Source organism: Malania oleifera, chromosome 11 (assembly GCF_029873635.1).
Source record: "Malania oleifera isolate guangnan ecotype guangnan chromosome 11, ASM2987363v1, whole genome shotgun sequence".
Classification (NCBI taxonomy): Eukaryota; Viridiplantae; Streptophyta; class Magnoliopsida; order Santalales; family Ximeniaceae; genus Malania; species Malania oleifera.
In genome coordinates this window covers 50,025,096-50,042,335 of record NC_080427.1, presented here as the reverse complement: position 1 = coordinate 50,042,335, position 17,240 = coordinate 50,025,096, and the positions used below count along the sequence as shown (strand labels likewise).

The 17,240-nt window shown below is 36.1% G+C and overlaps 1 protein-coding gene across 1 annotated transcript; it reads left to right on the top strand.

Annotated features, from left to right (window-relative positions):
• Positions 1 to 787: 787 nt before the first annotated feature.
• On the top strand, positions 788 to 10,337 carry LOC131168286 (protein LOW PHOTOSYNTHETIC EFFICIENCY 1, chloroplastic-like). Its single transcript, XM_058127606.1, has 2 exons — positions 788 to 3,528; positions 10,303 to 10,337. Exon 1 carries the CDS (start codon positions 1,290 to 1,292, stop codon positions 3,429 to 3,431), a length of 2,142 nt encoding a protein of 713 aa, XP_057983589.1. The 5' UTR covers positions 788 to 1,289; the 3' UTR covers positions 3,432 to 3,528; positions 10,303 to 10,337.
• The last annotated feature ends 6,903 nt before the right edge of the window (positions 10,338 to 17,240 follow it).

Genomic DNA, 17,240 nt, shown 5'->3' with positions numbered 1-17,240 from the left:
TGTTGGTGTTGTTTTTGAAAGACCTTTAATTCTTTCTATCTGTATTCTCCTAGTACTTGTCTTGTAACCGCGGTATTCTTCCGTCAAAAGTGAGGGTATATCAATAAATAATTGGAGGTGCCGTCCTTCTTTAGTTAAAAAAAATAAAAATAAAATACATTTCTATATGTAATCTAAAATGGCTTACTTCGCTTCTATGAGCTAGTGCTACCATTACTACTCAATAATAAATGTTGTGAAAAAGAGTTTTCATTTCATTATTTCAAAAAATTTATACTAAAAAAATAGAAATATTAAATTTGTTTAATGTGTAGAACTATTTTCTTTTTTATTTTATATTTTAAAATAATTATAATAGGACCCCTTTTCCAATATTATAAGAAATTAAAAAATCAGAAAATAATAAAAAGATATTTCCTAATTTTTCTATAGAACTTTTAAAATTTTAAAAATAAGGTAGCATTTCTTTTAATTATTGATTTAAAAAAAAACTATATTCCTCAAGTGAATATTGCCAACAGTCGTTATTATTTTTTATTCTTTTTATATAAATGTTGCAAATTATAAAAAATAACGTTTTTTATTTTTAATTCTAAAAAAAACTAATAATAAAAAATAAAAATTGTTTTTTACAACTAAATTGACTCTTAATAATTTTTTCTAGAGTAGAAATTTTATCAAAAAATGGGCCGAAACTCACCCTGACAGGCCCTGGCCCAATTTGTCGCTAAATGGGCTAAGCATCATCGTGAATATGGGTCTAGAGCCCAAAATGCTCGCCAACCAACGGAAACTGAAGAGGGAAAAAAATATCTATTATCTACTACGATAAGTGCTAAAGAATGGATGTGAGATGAGTGGCGGTTGAGAAGGATCACTCAGATTTTTCAAGCAAGACAAACCTCAGTTCTCAGGTCTCTCCGTTTACCAATCTTCTTCAAGGTAAGAACCTTGAACCCATTTCTCTATGTTGGTGGAAATGCAAGTTCAGTACCCAAATTGCAGAAGAATGCCGTAGCTATCCTCTACTGCACTTCTTCGCTGTAGGATAGAAACTAATTTGTGGAGTGGTACTCAAATGTCTTCTTGTTCTTTTTCTGAATTTTGGTTCTGGGTTTCAAGCGTTGGGCATTTGGTCTGCAGCAGATGACTAGTGGGGAGTGCCCCAATTGCAATTCCAGCTGGTTTCTTGTTGAGCCATTTGTGGAGTTATATTCAATGTCTTCTGGTTCATTTACTGCGTTTTTGTTCTGGGTTTCTTTTCCCACTACTAAATTTGTTTGAAAGAAATGCAAGCTTTAGGCATTTGGGCTGCAAATGGTGACTTTTGGGGAGTATCCCAATTGGAATTCGATCTGGGTATTTCTTGTTGTGGTTCAAGTACAAGAAGAAGGAAAAAACTATGGAATCCTGGTTGCCCGTTTTGTCCCAACTTCAATTTTCCTGGAAAATTGGGGTTGGGACATGGGTTTTCCTCTGTGTGCCCAAAATTCGAAGTTCGGCTCTTTCATGGGCCAAAGAGGGATTCTTTAAGTGATTCTGTTGCATTGGCTTGGGCATTAACGGACCAAGAAGCAGTAGGGAATGAGTTTGTGAAAGAAAATTCAAATTCAGTAAATGGGCTATCAGAAAAATCTGAAAGGGAGAAGGTGAGTTGTCTTAATTTGGATTATGAAGTGAGAGATAGCTATGAAGATGGTGCTTGTGAAGGAAAAGAAGTAGATTCACAAAATAAGGAAGGAATTGAAAAAGAGAGTAGAATTGATGTTCGGGTGCTGGCATTGAGGTTAAGATTTTCTAAAACTGCAGATGATGTGCAGGAGGTTCTAAAGGATGAGGGGGAAGTGCCCCTTCAAGTGTTCTCAACCATTATTAAAGGTTTTGGCAAAGACAAGAAACTTGATTCTGCATTTGCTATTGTTGAGTGGCTTAAGAGAAGGAAGAAGGAAACTGGTGGTGCTATTGGTCCTAACCTTTTCGTCTATAACAGTCTTCTGGGTGCAATGAAACAATCTAAACAATATGACCAAGTGGAGAGAGTCATGAATGATATGGCCATGGAAGGTGTTGTTCCTACTGTTGTAACCTACAACACGCTAATGGGAATTTACTTGGAGAGAGGACGAGCTTCAGAAGCCCTTGATTTTCTTGAGGAGATTCAGAAGAAGTGTCTGTCTCCATCTCCCGCATCTTATTCTATAGCTCTATTGGCTTATCTTCGAGTCGAAGACGGGTTTGGAGCTCTAAGGTTCTTTGTTGAATTAAGAGAAAAGTATCTAAAAGGTCAAATTAGAGGAGATGCTGATGAAGATTGGGAAAATGAATTTGATAAGCTTGAGAACTTCACTATTCGTATTTGCTATCAAGTGATGCGGCAGTGGCTTGTGAAGGGTGACAACTTCAGCCCTAATGTGCTGAAGCTTATTACAGAAATGGACAAGGCACAGGTTCAGTTGGGTCGGGCTGAACATGAGCGCCTTGTGTGGGCATGTACAAGAGGAGAACAGTATAATGTGGCAAAAGAATTATATAACAGAATAAGAGAAAGGCATTCTGATATTAGCTTGTCTGTATGCAATCATGTGATCTGGCTGATGGGGAAGGCTAAAAAGTGGTGGGCAGCTTTGGAAATTTATGAAAATCTATTGGATAAGGGACCAAAGCCTAATAATTTATCATATGAACTGATTGTTTCCCATTTCAACGTACTACTCACTGCAGCTAGGAAAAAGGGAATTTGGAGATGGGGTGTGAGATTGCTCGACAAGATGGAAGATAAAGGTCTAAAACCTGGAAGTAGAGAATGGAATGCAGTTCTCATAGCATGTTCCAAAGCTTCTGAGCCTACTGCAGCTGTGCAGATATTTAGGAGAATGGTGGAGAAAGGTGAAAAGCCCACAATTATATCCTACGGAGCATTGCTTAGTGCCCTTGAAAAAGGGAAACTTTATGATGAGGCCTTTCGAGTGTGGGAACATATGATTAAAGTGGGTGTTGAGCCAAACTTGTATGCTTACACAATAATGGCTTCGGTCTGTGTTGGGCAAGGGAAGTTTAATAGGGTTGACTCCATCATTCGAGAGATGGCTTCTTCTGGGATTGAACCTACAGTAGTCACATATAATGCAATTATCAGTGGTTGCGCACGGAAAGGGATGGGCAGTGTGGCTTACGAATGGTTTCACCGGATGAAAGTCCAAAACATCACTCCAAATGAGGTTACATATGAAATGCTGATTGAGGCACTTGCTAAGGATGGCAAACCAAGGCTTGCCCTTGAGTTTTATTTGAGGGCTCGCAATGAGGGCCTGAATCTTGCCTTGAAGGCGTACGATGCAGTCATTCAATCATCACAAGTCAATGATGCTACAATTGATGTTAGTGTTTTAGGCCCTCGGCCTCCTGACAACAAGAAAAGAGTAGAAACTTGAAGAACTTTGTTTCAATTCTGTAATTTGGCTGATGTCCTTGGAGAAGTAAGCCGTTTGATAAAGAGGAAATCTACAGTCCTCAAGCAGAAGGAAGCCTGTAAGTAAATTTGGTGTTATGAACTCGGTATAATAATGAATTATTTACAAAAAAAAAAAATGTATACATTATGCTATTGAGAGGAGCCTCATATCAGATGCAGCCTAAATTTAACATTTTGCATTGAAATAGTCATGTAAATGTAGGGGATGTATGGTGGATTAACTTCTTCATCAAAAACAATTTCTGGTTCCAAAGTTCAAGAAGCAATTTCACCTTTAATTAATGATTATCAATACCATCCATGAGTCTCATCGAAGTGCTAGCTCTCGACTCTCGACTTGAACTTCAAATTTTACTGCAGATGTCAAAATTTAGGCACTGTGCAGCTGTCATTTGCAGACTACCTTTCCAGTTTCTGCATTGGAGACAGGAATTGCTTGCTGTTATTTAGTTATTTGGCAATTTTTGGCCTTCAGTTATGTTTGGTTCAGTTCAAGGAATATATATTCATAATTTTCTAGGAATAGAATGAAATAAAAGGAAAATGCAAGTAAAAGTTATATAACAATGTAATAAGTTAGAAAAATTCTTCATGCAAAAACTTGTGTTGTTCCATCTAACATTGAATATGATAAAAATAGATATTCTCAAGGTAAAATTTTGAAACAATCATTCCTTATCTATTTCATGTTAAGAATTTATAAAATTTTTACATTGTCATTTACTTTATGATGGCAACACATCTTCTTTTGCAGGCTATAAAAATAAAATAGACATTCCATGAAGTAAACACAACCTTAGTATTCCTTTGTTAATGCTAACAAAAAGAATTTTTTGGTGGTCTCGATTCCAAAGAGCAGAGAGAAATTATTGGTATGCTTGATTTTAAAGAAAATAGACTGCTTTACTATTTTTTGGTATAAGAATACCCATAAAGTATTTTGGGAAATTCCTCTCTTATGCTGGGAGATTGCAGCTTGCAGTCTCCATGTTGCAGAATATGCAGGTATATTAGTGTAGCACAATTCTCTTGCCTATGAAAGATTTTTGAACCTGTGAAGCAGACATGTGGCAAGATTTTTTTTTTTTTGGTAAAAGAGGGCGGTACCTCCTTTCTTTATTAGAAAACCCCTCACCTATGGCGGAGGAATACCGTGATTCCAACAAAACAAGTTACAAACAAATAAAACCAAAACGTAACAAAACATTCTGGTGGGAATGTTGAGATCTTGTTGCTGGGAATGTTGTGCAGCCCTAACAATGAAGCTGCATTTGAAAGTATAAATTTTGGTTCTTATATTTAAATTTGTGTAAATTTAGACAAAACTTAATAGAAAATTATATTATATTTTATCCAAATTTATACAAATTCAAAATCAAGACCTCTCCCAAACATTGAGTCATGGCATTCCACTGGTCCACCATTTCCTGACTTGGGATTCCTCCTTTCTAGATGAGCATTGCTGAATATAGATTGAAGTTCTTGCCACATTTTTCATTCATGGAAATCAGGGAATGGAAAGCAGAATTTGCTCTCTATTTTTATATGTTCTTCATTTTCTCTATTCTATTTATTTCTACCTATTCTATTCCATGATCCAAAGAGGTAACAAGTTGTTTACATAGCTCCAAAGAAATAGTCCTCAATTTTTGTGCATAATGATGTGTTCTACCTATTCTAGTCCATGATCCTAGGAATTAACATGAATTCCCAAATCCCGTGAGAAACAAAAATAGAGAAAATACAGGCCAAAGAAATGTTGGGTGTCCCTCCTTGTGGGGCTCAACAATTGAAAAGTTGTTTCTTTCTTTAATTATTGTTGGTTTCCCAGTAAAAGCAAAAGCTGGAGTTGTTTTGAATATCCAGCCCAAACCATGCGCATCACAACAACCCTCCATTTTTGGATTTTTAGTTAACAGTAGCAGCAGCCTCTCCGTTTTTTTCTCCATTCCATTTTCACTCACAGCAGATATGCCTCACCAGTTCCTCACGTTAGGAGCACCAGACACCCTCTGCCTGCAGCTAGCGCCTGCACCTGTGCCAGTCGTCCACTCCTTTTTCTGCAGCAGCTCCTCACACCTACGGAGCTGCTTGTCATCCACTCCAGCAACAGTGTCATATTTTCTCTAGCGAGCTTCCCTCCTTTGTGCAACTCTGCTGTGTTCGTGCAACTTTGGCTGTGTTTTATTATCAGTTTATTGGGATTTCTCTGGTTGTGCTACTTTGTTTGGTTGTTTGGAGTTTTGTTTACAATACTTGGTGAGACCTTTTTCATCTTACTACATTCGTTATACACCTTTGTGTATTTATAAGGTTTGTGCCTTTTGTACCTATTTTGTACAAATTTTAGTGATATTGGATTTGGACTGCCATGCCCCGTGGACGTATCTCAACATTTGAGGGTGTCACGCCCTAAACCCGAAAATGGGACCCGGGAGTGAAAATGTAATCTAACTTGTCCCTGTATCCATTAAAACATCCAAAATAAAGTACAAAGGATGAGGGTCCGATCCCGTGGGGTTCCCAAGCACCCTAAACACATCCAACACAACAAGAATATGCAATAGAAAAGGTCATTCTATATATATATATATATATATACTGTACCATACCAGAGTCTATACAATAGCAGAACACGACTCTATAAAAAACGTACAAACGGGTGCTCAAATACATCTCAAAATGGCAACCCACCAAAAATACAGTTTTAGCACTTACCTAAGTGCTAACCGCAGTACGCCGGCCACTACGCTCCCTACACCAGGTCGCTAGTTTCGGTTACTCGAAGGACCTGTAAAAATGTACGTACAGTAAGAGTTAGACACCTCTCAGTAAGGAAGAACATAAGTTATATCGGTGTGTGGCATTTGAGTGTTATCATGATGCAACATACACGTAATTAAATGCAGTCCAGTACTAGTTTACACAGTGCATACTCGCACACATACACATGATCAGCAATCCTGGTGTCGTCACACCCTTTAGCCCGAAGTCGGCCCGCGACAAACGGCATTGGCCCGTAGCCAACCCGCGAACACGGCGCCACCGGCATATGGCTAGTCCCTGACTCCTATGACATCGTACCGGCGCTAACTGGTGGATCCACACCCTTCGGCATGATCTTCCGGTATAGGCTCACGCCCTCGGATATAGAGTCGGACACTCTTGCCTACGTGGCAGGCGATAAACACACGCGCTCGGATATAGAACTGGACACTCTCAGTACCTGGAACAATTCGGAACCCTGTTCCTACTAGCATTTCAATAGTCACACACACATGCATGCTCATAAAACCAAACAAATCACACCCATTTGGTAATCTAAATTATGGTTTTCCAAACAAATACAGTTTAAACAAGCTAAGGCACGGCCATCCCAATAATCCAGTATAAATCAACATATACGCATGGTTTTCAACAAAACCAGGGATGCAACCCGTCGCCACCTTTTTCCCAAAACTGTAAGAATGAAAAACCCAAAGTTTTCCCTGTTAGATCCTCCCAAATTAGTAGCCAAAACACACACAGGACCGTGAACCACAGTTTCACCAAGTCCGATTTCAAAAATAACCAATATAACATAGTTCCCCTTGCCTTTTCCCCAAATAGCAAACCCCGAACTCCAAGGCCACTAAATAGCAAATCGAGTTCCAAAACCTACAAATCACAATACAGAATATACTCACAAGACTGTTTCCTACAAAACTACCGGATCAGAATTGAAAACCGAGCCTTACCTTGATTTTACGCCAAACCCCGAAAATCTCCGAAATGGGATTCCGATCCGTAGAACTTGTAGAGAATCCTTCCATGATCCTTGTGATAACTTCAGATTCCCGATTCCAACTACGATCGACGAAGAAATCTAGAGAGAGAGAGGAGGGAGAGCTTTAAAGAGAGAGAGAGATATTTGAAGTTTCTTAATGGAGAAGTAATGAAATTTCCATTTATAGCCCCTTTTACCCTGGAAAACTCGTCGACGAGTTAGTGTCCTCGTCGACGAGGCTCTATAGTACCCTCGTCGACAAGACGGAAGATTTGTCGACAAATCTTGATATCACCGTTTCTCAAAACTCCTCGGCTTCTCCTTATCGACGAGCCTCTAAATTTTGTCGACAAGAAGTACAAAGACTTCGTCGACGAAATTTGGCTTCGTCAACGAGGCCTGCTCTTTTACCAAAATGCCCCTCTTTTTAAATATTTAAAAACCATTATCAAAAGTCAGGTTCTTACAGAGGGAACCACATTAAATTTCTTGTGTCTTATTTTATTTATTATTTGCATTACTCCATTGATTTACTTGTGGGAATCATTCGTATATATATATATATATATATATATATATATATATATATATATATATATATATATTCCCAACAAATGGTATTAGAGTCGTGTTATTTAGACTCATTAGGATTGTGTAAATCATGGATAGTAATGTTGGCCGTATGATTAGCTTCAATGGAAGCAATTGGGTGACTTGGAAAATAAAAGTGTAAGATCTTTTATTTTGCAAAGATTTGGATGGACTTATTAAGGGTGATAGCCGAAAGCCTAAAGACAAAGTGATGATGAGTAGAATAAGCTTAATAGAAAAGTCGTTGGTGTCATCCATCAATGGATTGATGATAGTGTTTTTCATCATGTTTCTAACGAAACTTCGGCACATGAATTATGGAAAAAAAATTATAAGGTCTTTATGATAGAAAGTCGGCTACAAATAAACCTTTTCTTTTCTTAAAATTAGTGAACCTGAAATATAAAGATGGCGGTCTTATTACTGAGCATTTGAATGCGGTGAAAAATATTATCAATCAACTTGCTACTATGAAAATAGTTTTTGATAATGAGTTGCATGCCTTAATGCTTCTTAGCTCTTTGCCGAAAAGTTGGGAGACTTTGGTTGTGACAGTTAATAATTCAGCTCCCGATGGAATTGTTACTATGAACCAAGTAATTAGCAACTTGTTGAATGAAGAAATTAGAAGAAAATCAGTTGACTATTCTCATTCAAAAGCACTTGTGACTAAAATCGGGGGAGAGGTAGAAGCAAGAGTAGATCTTCTCACCGTAATGATAAATCAAAAGGCCGGTCTAGCTCAACTTCGAAGAAAGATATTGAGTGTCACTATTATCATAAGAAATGGCATATGAAATGGGAGTGTAAAAAATTGAAATTCAATGAGCAAAACAAAGAGAAAAATTTTGAGAAAAAACATGGAGACACAACTTTAGTTGCATCTGATGGTGATCTTATGATTATTTGTGATGAAAGCTGTATTAATTTGACAAGTCAAGAGACTGATTGGATTATTGATTTCGGTGCGTCATTCCATGTCACTTCTCAAGAAGATTTCTTCACTTCCTATTCCAAAAGAAGTTATGGAGTTGTTCGGATGGGAAATGAAGGTTTGTCAAAAATTGTTGGCATGAGAAATGTTTGCTTGGAAACAAATCTTGGATGTAAGTTGGTGTTCAAAGATGTGAGACTTGTACCCAACATTCGGCTAAATTTGATATCTATTGGAAAGCTTGATGATGAAGGGTTTGACAACCATTTTGCTGATGGAAAATGAAAGCTCACAAAGGGTAACTTGGTGGTGGCTAAAGGCAGGAAGACTAGTACACTATACATGATGCAAAGTAAAATCGGTAATAGTGTTGTGAATGCCATTGAGAATCACTCTTCCATTGATTTGTGGCATAATCGGCTTGGGCACATGAGCGAAAAAGGAATGCAATTTTTGTTCAAAAAGAAGCTTCTACGTGGGATGAATGGTACCCCTCTTAAAGCTTGTGTTCATTGTTTGGCCGATAAGCAATCACTCACTGATTATTTCGCTCAGCTCAAGATCTAATGGGATCAATTGTAGAATTTGAATCCATTTCCTCAGTGTACTTTTGGTCAGTGTGTGTGTGGGATCAATCAAAAGTTGCAAAATGTTCAAGCCAAGGAGTCCACCATGAAATTTCTCATGGGAGTGAATGATGTTTTCTCTCAAGTAAGAATTCAAATTTTATTGATGGATCCTTTGCCTTTTGTCAATAAGGTTCATTCTTTGTTCATTCAAGAAGAAATGTAGAGGTCTGTGCATAATGTTGTTAAAGTTGAATCCACTGCTCTAGCAACCAACAACTCAGGAACAAATTTTAAAGGCAAAGAAAGGCCTTTACGCACTCACTGCGGAAAGTTAGAACACACTATGGACAAATGCTATAATTTGCATGGTTTACCACCAAGAGTCAAGTTCAAGAACAATAAAAATGCCACTACTCATCAAGTTTCATCTAATATTGAACTCATTCAAAGAAATAATTCTAGTGGAGTTACTGATTATGCTTCATCAAAGTCTGTATCTCAAGCTCCAACTTTCACTCATGACCAACACCAACAATTTCTGACATTAATTGGTTCTTGTTCTATTCCAAAATTACCTAAAGATCAAGAACTTCGTGTTGCTAATGTTGTGTCTTGTCCATCAAATGTTGTTGCAGGTAATTATAAGCATTCTGTTTTTTCTGCTAAAGTTGTTAACAGACGAGCTTATGATCTTCATACATGGGTTATTGATACTGGTGCAAGTGATCATATAGTGTGTTCCATTCAAATGTTAACTTCTTATACTAAGATTTCACATACTATGGTTAAAATGTCTAATGGGAAAGCAGCTATTGTTACACACATTGGCACTATTCAACTTTCTTCCCACATAATCCTTCACAATGTTCTTTGTGTACCCTCTTTTACTTTTAATCTTTTATCAGTCAGTGCCTTAACCAAATCTCAACCTATATGTTTTGTTTTTCTGTCACAATTTTGTTTTCTACAGGACCTTACATGTTGGAGCATGATTGGAATAGGCAAAATGCATGATGGTTTATACTTATTACAAGATTCGAGTCGTTCTCAAGTCACTGCATCTTTTTCTGATTCCTTTTCTAAGCAGAATCTCAAGGCTTTCTCTGATGTTTGCTCTTCCTCTCTTTCTTCAAATGTGTTTTCACTTTGGCATTCAAGGCTTGGGCACCCTTCTGATGTAAAAGTTCATTCTTTGAGCAGTGTTTTACCTTTTCTTAAGAATTGTTGTAATAAACTTTGTAATGTTTGTCCTTTGGCAAAATAGAAGAGAATTCTTTTTCCTTTTAATAATAATAAATGTGCTTATCCTTTTGATCTTGTTCATATGGATGTTTAGGGTCCTTTTTTCTATTTTAACCTCTAATGGTCACAAATATTTTCTCACTATTGTTGATGATGCTTCTAGAGCAACTTGGGTTTTCTTGCTCAAAAATAAATCTGAAGTCATACCACTTATTGTATCTTTCTATAACATGATTCTCACTTAATTTGGAACCAAGATTAAATCCATTAGATCTGATAATGCCTTAGAATTTTGCTTTAATGATTTTTACAGCTCTAAAGGAATTATTCATCAATTGAATTGTGTTTACACTCCACAACAAAATTCAGTTGTGGAGAGAAAGCATCAACACATTCTTGCTACTGCTAGGGCATTACAGATTCAATCCAATGTTCCTCTCTCTTTTTGGGGTGATTGTGTCCTCACTGCAGTCTATTTAATAAATAGACTTCCATCCCCTTTTCTAAATCATAAAACACCTTTTGAACTTCTATTTCACAAACCTCCTTCCTATTCACATCTTAGGATTTTCGGTTGTTTGTGTTATGCTAACAATCTCAATCCTCATAAACACAAATTCACTCCTAGAGCTAGAAAGTATGTTTTTCTAGGATATCCCTTCAATGTCAAGGGTTATAAACTCTTTGATCTTGATTCTCATACAATTTTTTTTGTCTAGGGATGTTGTGTTTCATGAGTCAAGTTTTCCTTTTGCTTCAAATAACTCTTATAAATGTGACAATCTTATTCCTTTACCTATCTTTCCTTCCATTCCTTATTCTGAGTCTCCGACTGTCCCTTCTTCTTCTTTACCTATTTCTAATGACACCATTGCTCAAATTCATCAAGATTTTGATGACAATATTCATGAATTTCCTAATGCACATGGTGTTTCTGATACATCTGACTAGCCTATTATTCTTAGAAGGTCTACCGGGCATACTAAACTACCATATTATCTTGAGGCTTATTATTGTAATCAAGTCACATTAGATGTGATAACCCAAATAATAATGAGATTTAAATAATAAAGAGGAAGGGAAATGGAAACAGTAACAGAAGGAGAAGGTATAAGAGGACCTCGTCAACGAAGGCAAGATTCATCGACAAGAAAATACCAAGAGAGATTTTTGAGCAATTTGAATTTCGTCGACGAGGAGTGGGTTTCGTCGACGAAATTATTGAAGGACTCGTCGATGAGATGACATGGCTCGTCGATGAATCCAGTCCTATAAATATTAAAAACTCGAATTAAACGTCAAAAATTTGGAAAAATTCTTCCTCTCTCTCCTCCCTTTGGCTCTCTCTCCTTCTTTCTTCAATTTCAGGCCGGATTTACGCCGGTTCGACGATCTGAAGTCACTACGACGCTCCTGGAGTAGTTCTCTCCATATTTACTGAAGCGGATCGTCAGTATTATTTTTCATGAAATGTATTACGTTACAACAATTTTACGAATAAGCATGTTTTCAGGAATTACATAATAATGCAGTATATGATAATTTTGAAATACATGATAATTGATTTATTTTTAGAATATTATGAAATGTTCGGCACGAGGTTGTATTTATGAAATGTTCGCCACGAGACCGTAATTATGAAGTGTTCGGCACGAGGTCGTAATTATGAAGTGTTTGGCACGAGGCCATAATTATGAAATGTTCAGCGCAAAACCGTAATTATGAAATTATGAAAGATGCTACATTATCATGTATTATATGTTATCAGAACCCGGATGTTAGTTTAGTTCAGTTTCAAGAGCTCAGTACCGTAGTTATATAGATTAGATATCTATATTCAGACTTGTGCTAACCACCTCACAAGGGGGTAAGAGATGGATATTCGATGTGGCTTTCAGTGTAGAGTACAGACGTCCACCTGGTAGTCCGGACCAGGGTGTGGCGGGCCCATCGTACTTACAGACATTTTTGACTCGACAGTGGTCGGCCAGCCATTGTCGAGTCCTGCCTTCGGGTTGCACAACCTGTCATGGGGGGTAATACATGACACCAGCTAACTATTCATCCTGGGTATGTTTTCAGTATTATCAAATATAATAGACAATTTATGAATGATATGAGTTACTAGAAAAATATGAAAGTGTATGATGATTCAGTATGTTATGACGAATGTTTTCAGATATATGAAATGTATTGTATATATATAATTGCATTATATATTCATATTGTCACACAGTTGCATTTAGTTTATTTTTCCTTACCGAGATGTGTCTCACCCCCGAACTTAATTAATTTTTCAAGAGACCTTGAGAAACTGGCGGGTCATGGCCGCCGTTGAGCTTATTACGTTACCCCACTAGGAGGGTAAGATTTTGTACTAGGATCAGGATTATTTTTGTTGTATGATCCTAGGGTTATTTTGATGTTTTGGAGGTTGTATATAAATACAGTATTTTGATGATGTAGTAAACTCTAGTATTATGTTTTATGGTTAGACGTTTGAGATTTTATACTTACTGCTGCTTAGGTTTCCGCTATCATTGATAGGTGTCCCCGTTACCCACAGGTTCGGGTTGACTTTTCTATTTATTATGTTACATTTTATATTGAGATTTTGAGGTCGTTACATTAGCTGCCATTCCAAGATCTTCCATACATGCTTCGAGTACTTCTCATCCCATTCAATCTTATTTGTCTTATAATAACCTGTCTCCTTCATATAAATTCTTTTGTTGTGCCATCTCTTCCATTTTTTAACCTACTTTTTATCACCAAGTTGTTGGTAACCCCAAGTGGCAAGCTGCCATGGATGCTGAGATTTTAGCTTTGGAAGCTAATAATACCTGGACTATTACTTCCTTGCCACTTGGTAAGAAGCCCACTGGTTGTAAGTGGGTATATAAAGTGAAATACAAAGCAAATGGTTCTATTGAGAGGTATAAGGTCAGGCTGGTTGCCAAGGGTTTCACCCAAAAAGAGGGACTTGATTACATTGACACTTTCTCACCAGTTGCTAAAATGGTCTCTGTCAAAACTATACTTGCTGTGGCTGCTGTGAATGGCTGGTTTCTCAGCCAACTTGATGTAAACAATGCATTTCTTCATGGAGATTTGAATGAAGAGGTGTACATATCTTTTCCACCACGTTTTCACAGCAAGGGGGAGCAATCTCAGGTTGTTCACGGCCAGGGGGAGCAGCCTCAATTGGTTTGTAAACTCAATAAATCACTTTATGGTCTTAAACAGGCTTCTAGAACATGATTTTCTAATTTCTCAATTGTCTTAGTTGATCTTGGTTTTGTTCAATCCAAGGCTGATTACTCTTTATTCACTAGGCAACAAGGAGATTCATTTATTGTGTTACTGGTTTATATTGATGATGTTCTAATTGCAAGCAATGATAAAAAGGGAGTTTAGGAGTTTAAAGTCTTGTTAAACCAGGAGTTTGAGGTATTTTCTTGGTTTGGAGGTAGCAAGAACAGCCAAGGGCATTTTCTTGTGTCAAAGGAAGTATGCTCTAGAAATTTTGGAAGATGTTGGCCTACTAGGATGCAAACCAGCCAAAGTTCCTATGGATCCTACTTTGAAACTTAGCAAACATGAAGGTGATGTGTTAAATGATCCAAGTCAGTACGGAAGATTGCTTGGCAGGTTATTATACTTAACTATTACTAGGCCTGACATTACATTTGCTATTCACAAGCTCAGTTAGTTCATGGCAAAACCTAGAAAGCCTCATTATGCAGCTGCTCTTAAGGTACTTCATTATATTAAAAATGAACCAGGGAAAGGAGTATTCTTTTCCTGCAAAATCAAAACGCCATGTCAAAGGTTTCAATAATGTAGATTGGGCATCATGCTTAGACACAAGACGATCTGTTACAGGATATTGCATTTTTCTTGGAGATTCATTGATTTCTTGGAAATCAAAGAAACAAGTTACTGTGTCAAGGTCTTCAACTGAGGCAGAGTACAGAGCTATGGCTGTAGCAACTTGTGAGATCGTGTGGATTCTTTATCTGCTAAGGGACTTGCAGATTAGGCATGATAGAGAAGCAATGCTGTTTTGTGATAGCCAATCAGCTTTGCACATAGGGTCCAATCCAGTTTTCCATGAAAGGACCAAACATATAGAGATTGATTGTCACATTGTAATGGACAAGGTGTTGGCTAAGGTGATTAAACTAAATGATGTGAGAACTCATTGTCAATTGGCAGATTTGTTGACTAAGGCATTGGGTTATAAACAATTTTCAGAGTTATTATCCAAGATGGGACTGTTTAACATTTGTTCTTCATTAGTCCATCTTGAGAGGGAGTATGAAAAGTCAGACAACAGCAGCAGCAATTTATTCGTGCATCAAAGCTGCCCAGCCCAGAGAAGTTAGCAAGTTTCAAGTTAGAACAGAAAATTTGTTATATTGACAGCATGTATTTTAATTAGTTAATTAGTTTTTTTTTTTTTTTTTACCAAATTCATACATAAATCTGTTATAGTTATTAAGTTGAGAGTATGTATATACACAGTTGTATAGTTATTAATTCAATTAATGAAATCAGTTTTTTTTTTATCAAGATTGATTTCTCATAGGGAGATTGTTGAGAATTCCAATTGTAAATTTGTCCTACATCGAAAAAATTGAGTGGATAATGGGTGTTTATATACATGGTTTGGCCCATGACCCAATAAGCTTAAGCTTTTGAGTCAAGTTGGTGTTCACCCATGTATATCAAACCCACCCATGGGCTCTTCCGATGTTAACAATTGCTTCCTAAGTTGTCTTTCATTCCTTGAATAATCAGTTGACATCTTCACCAAACCACCCTACCCTAGTTGTTTTTAGCATTTAGTTTCCAAACTCAAGTTGATCCTTTTATCTCTTTGAGTTTGAGGGGAGATGTTAGTAAGATACAATTATGTGTTAATGCAGCTACGCATGCATACCTAACTTGTATGAATTAATCTTTGTGACTCATAAACCTTTTTTTGTGAATAAACCCATGTGATCCATGTGTATAAATATTTATACTTTGTGGATTAAGCCATGTGATTATCCTTTTGGACCCAAAGAAGATATTGTCATTTATTCTTTCCAAATTACGCTTAGCTAACAATTATATTTTAATAATATAATATAATAATTGAAGTTTTGATATCATATGGTCTTCAATCATATTAATTAATGAGATTGAGATCAACATCATATTTTTGGAAATGAGATCTTAGAAAATATTATTTTACAATAATATATTTATTTTTGCTAATCAAATGATCCTTGGGAGAACAGAGAAGAGCCGTAGAAGCAACTTTGTGCAATTTAGAAGCCAAATCCCACCATTAATTACTTGCAGAACTCATCAACTCAATGAGTCACAATCACCATTGACATGAAGAAAAGATGCAGAGCCCACCAATTCTTGTAGTGCTCCACTGAGAATTAAAATGCATACTAGTACATTCACACACTTTGTCAGTGCTCCAAAGTCTTCTTCTTCTCTTATTTCTTTATTTATTAATTAATAAAATAAGCAGCTAGTGATATTTTTAAGAATTAAAAAATAAAAAAGATATGCACTTCACCAAACAAAAAAAATTGTTTTATTGAGAAAATGGGCATGTGTATGATAATTTAAGAACTAAAATTTTTTGTTTTAGTTGTCAGATTTTTATATGTTACTATTTTTAAAATATTACCATTAATGGGTAACTTGAAATTCGGGATTTCTTTTAATTTTTTGATACGTTACTGGAGGGATTCTTTTCAATATGTTGAAGCAATGACTACAAATAAAGAAATTTTTTTCTTAATTTATTATTTTTGTTCATAAAGAAATATTTCACTAATTAACGTTTGAAATTTTCGAATTAAAGAACTTAGATCTAATGACATTTTTACTTATTTTATTTATATTTTTCATTCAAATTTATGTTCCATTTCATTCTCACATATTGGCATCATGCTGCCAATTTAACATGATATATATATATTGGTTTATTAGGAGTCCAAATTAAATTGGAATAAATAACAAAAGATAATCCATATATCATTCATGTCTCTTCTTGCTCCTCTTTGAAATTCAAGCTTAAGAAATTCAACATCCACGTACAACACAAAATAAACTATGCCACTCACAAATAATTCAGGAGTTTAGCTCAATTAGAGCTTGTTCTGGGTTATTCATTACGTAAATGATTTTTGAGTTCAACTTTTAAGCTCATTTAGTAAATGAACTAAACCTAAACACAAACGGGTTAAGATCATTTCATCTTTTGAGCGAATTTTTGAGGATACTTTGCCTTAATTCTAGGAAAATATTATTTATATATTTTCCTTTTATTTGTCCTCTAGTTAATAGGTAATTGATATATAATTATTACATGTAATTTGTAAATTAATATGAATAAACAACACTTACCACTTTACAAGTGCGGTTGTTTTACAAACACTTTCATAGTATCAAATTAGCCTCCCACAATCCTACCTTCCTTTTTCTTATTAACACTTTTAACACTACTACTTACATCATCAACCATTTGCCCATATCGCTTCTCGGGTGCAAGTCCCCTTTTGAGCTTTTGTATGGTGCCTCTCCAAATTATGACAACTTTCATCCCTTTGGTTGTCGTATATATCCTAATTTACGTGATTACATAACTAACAAATT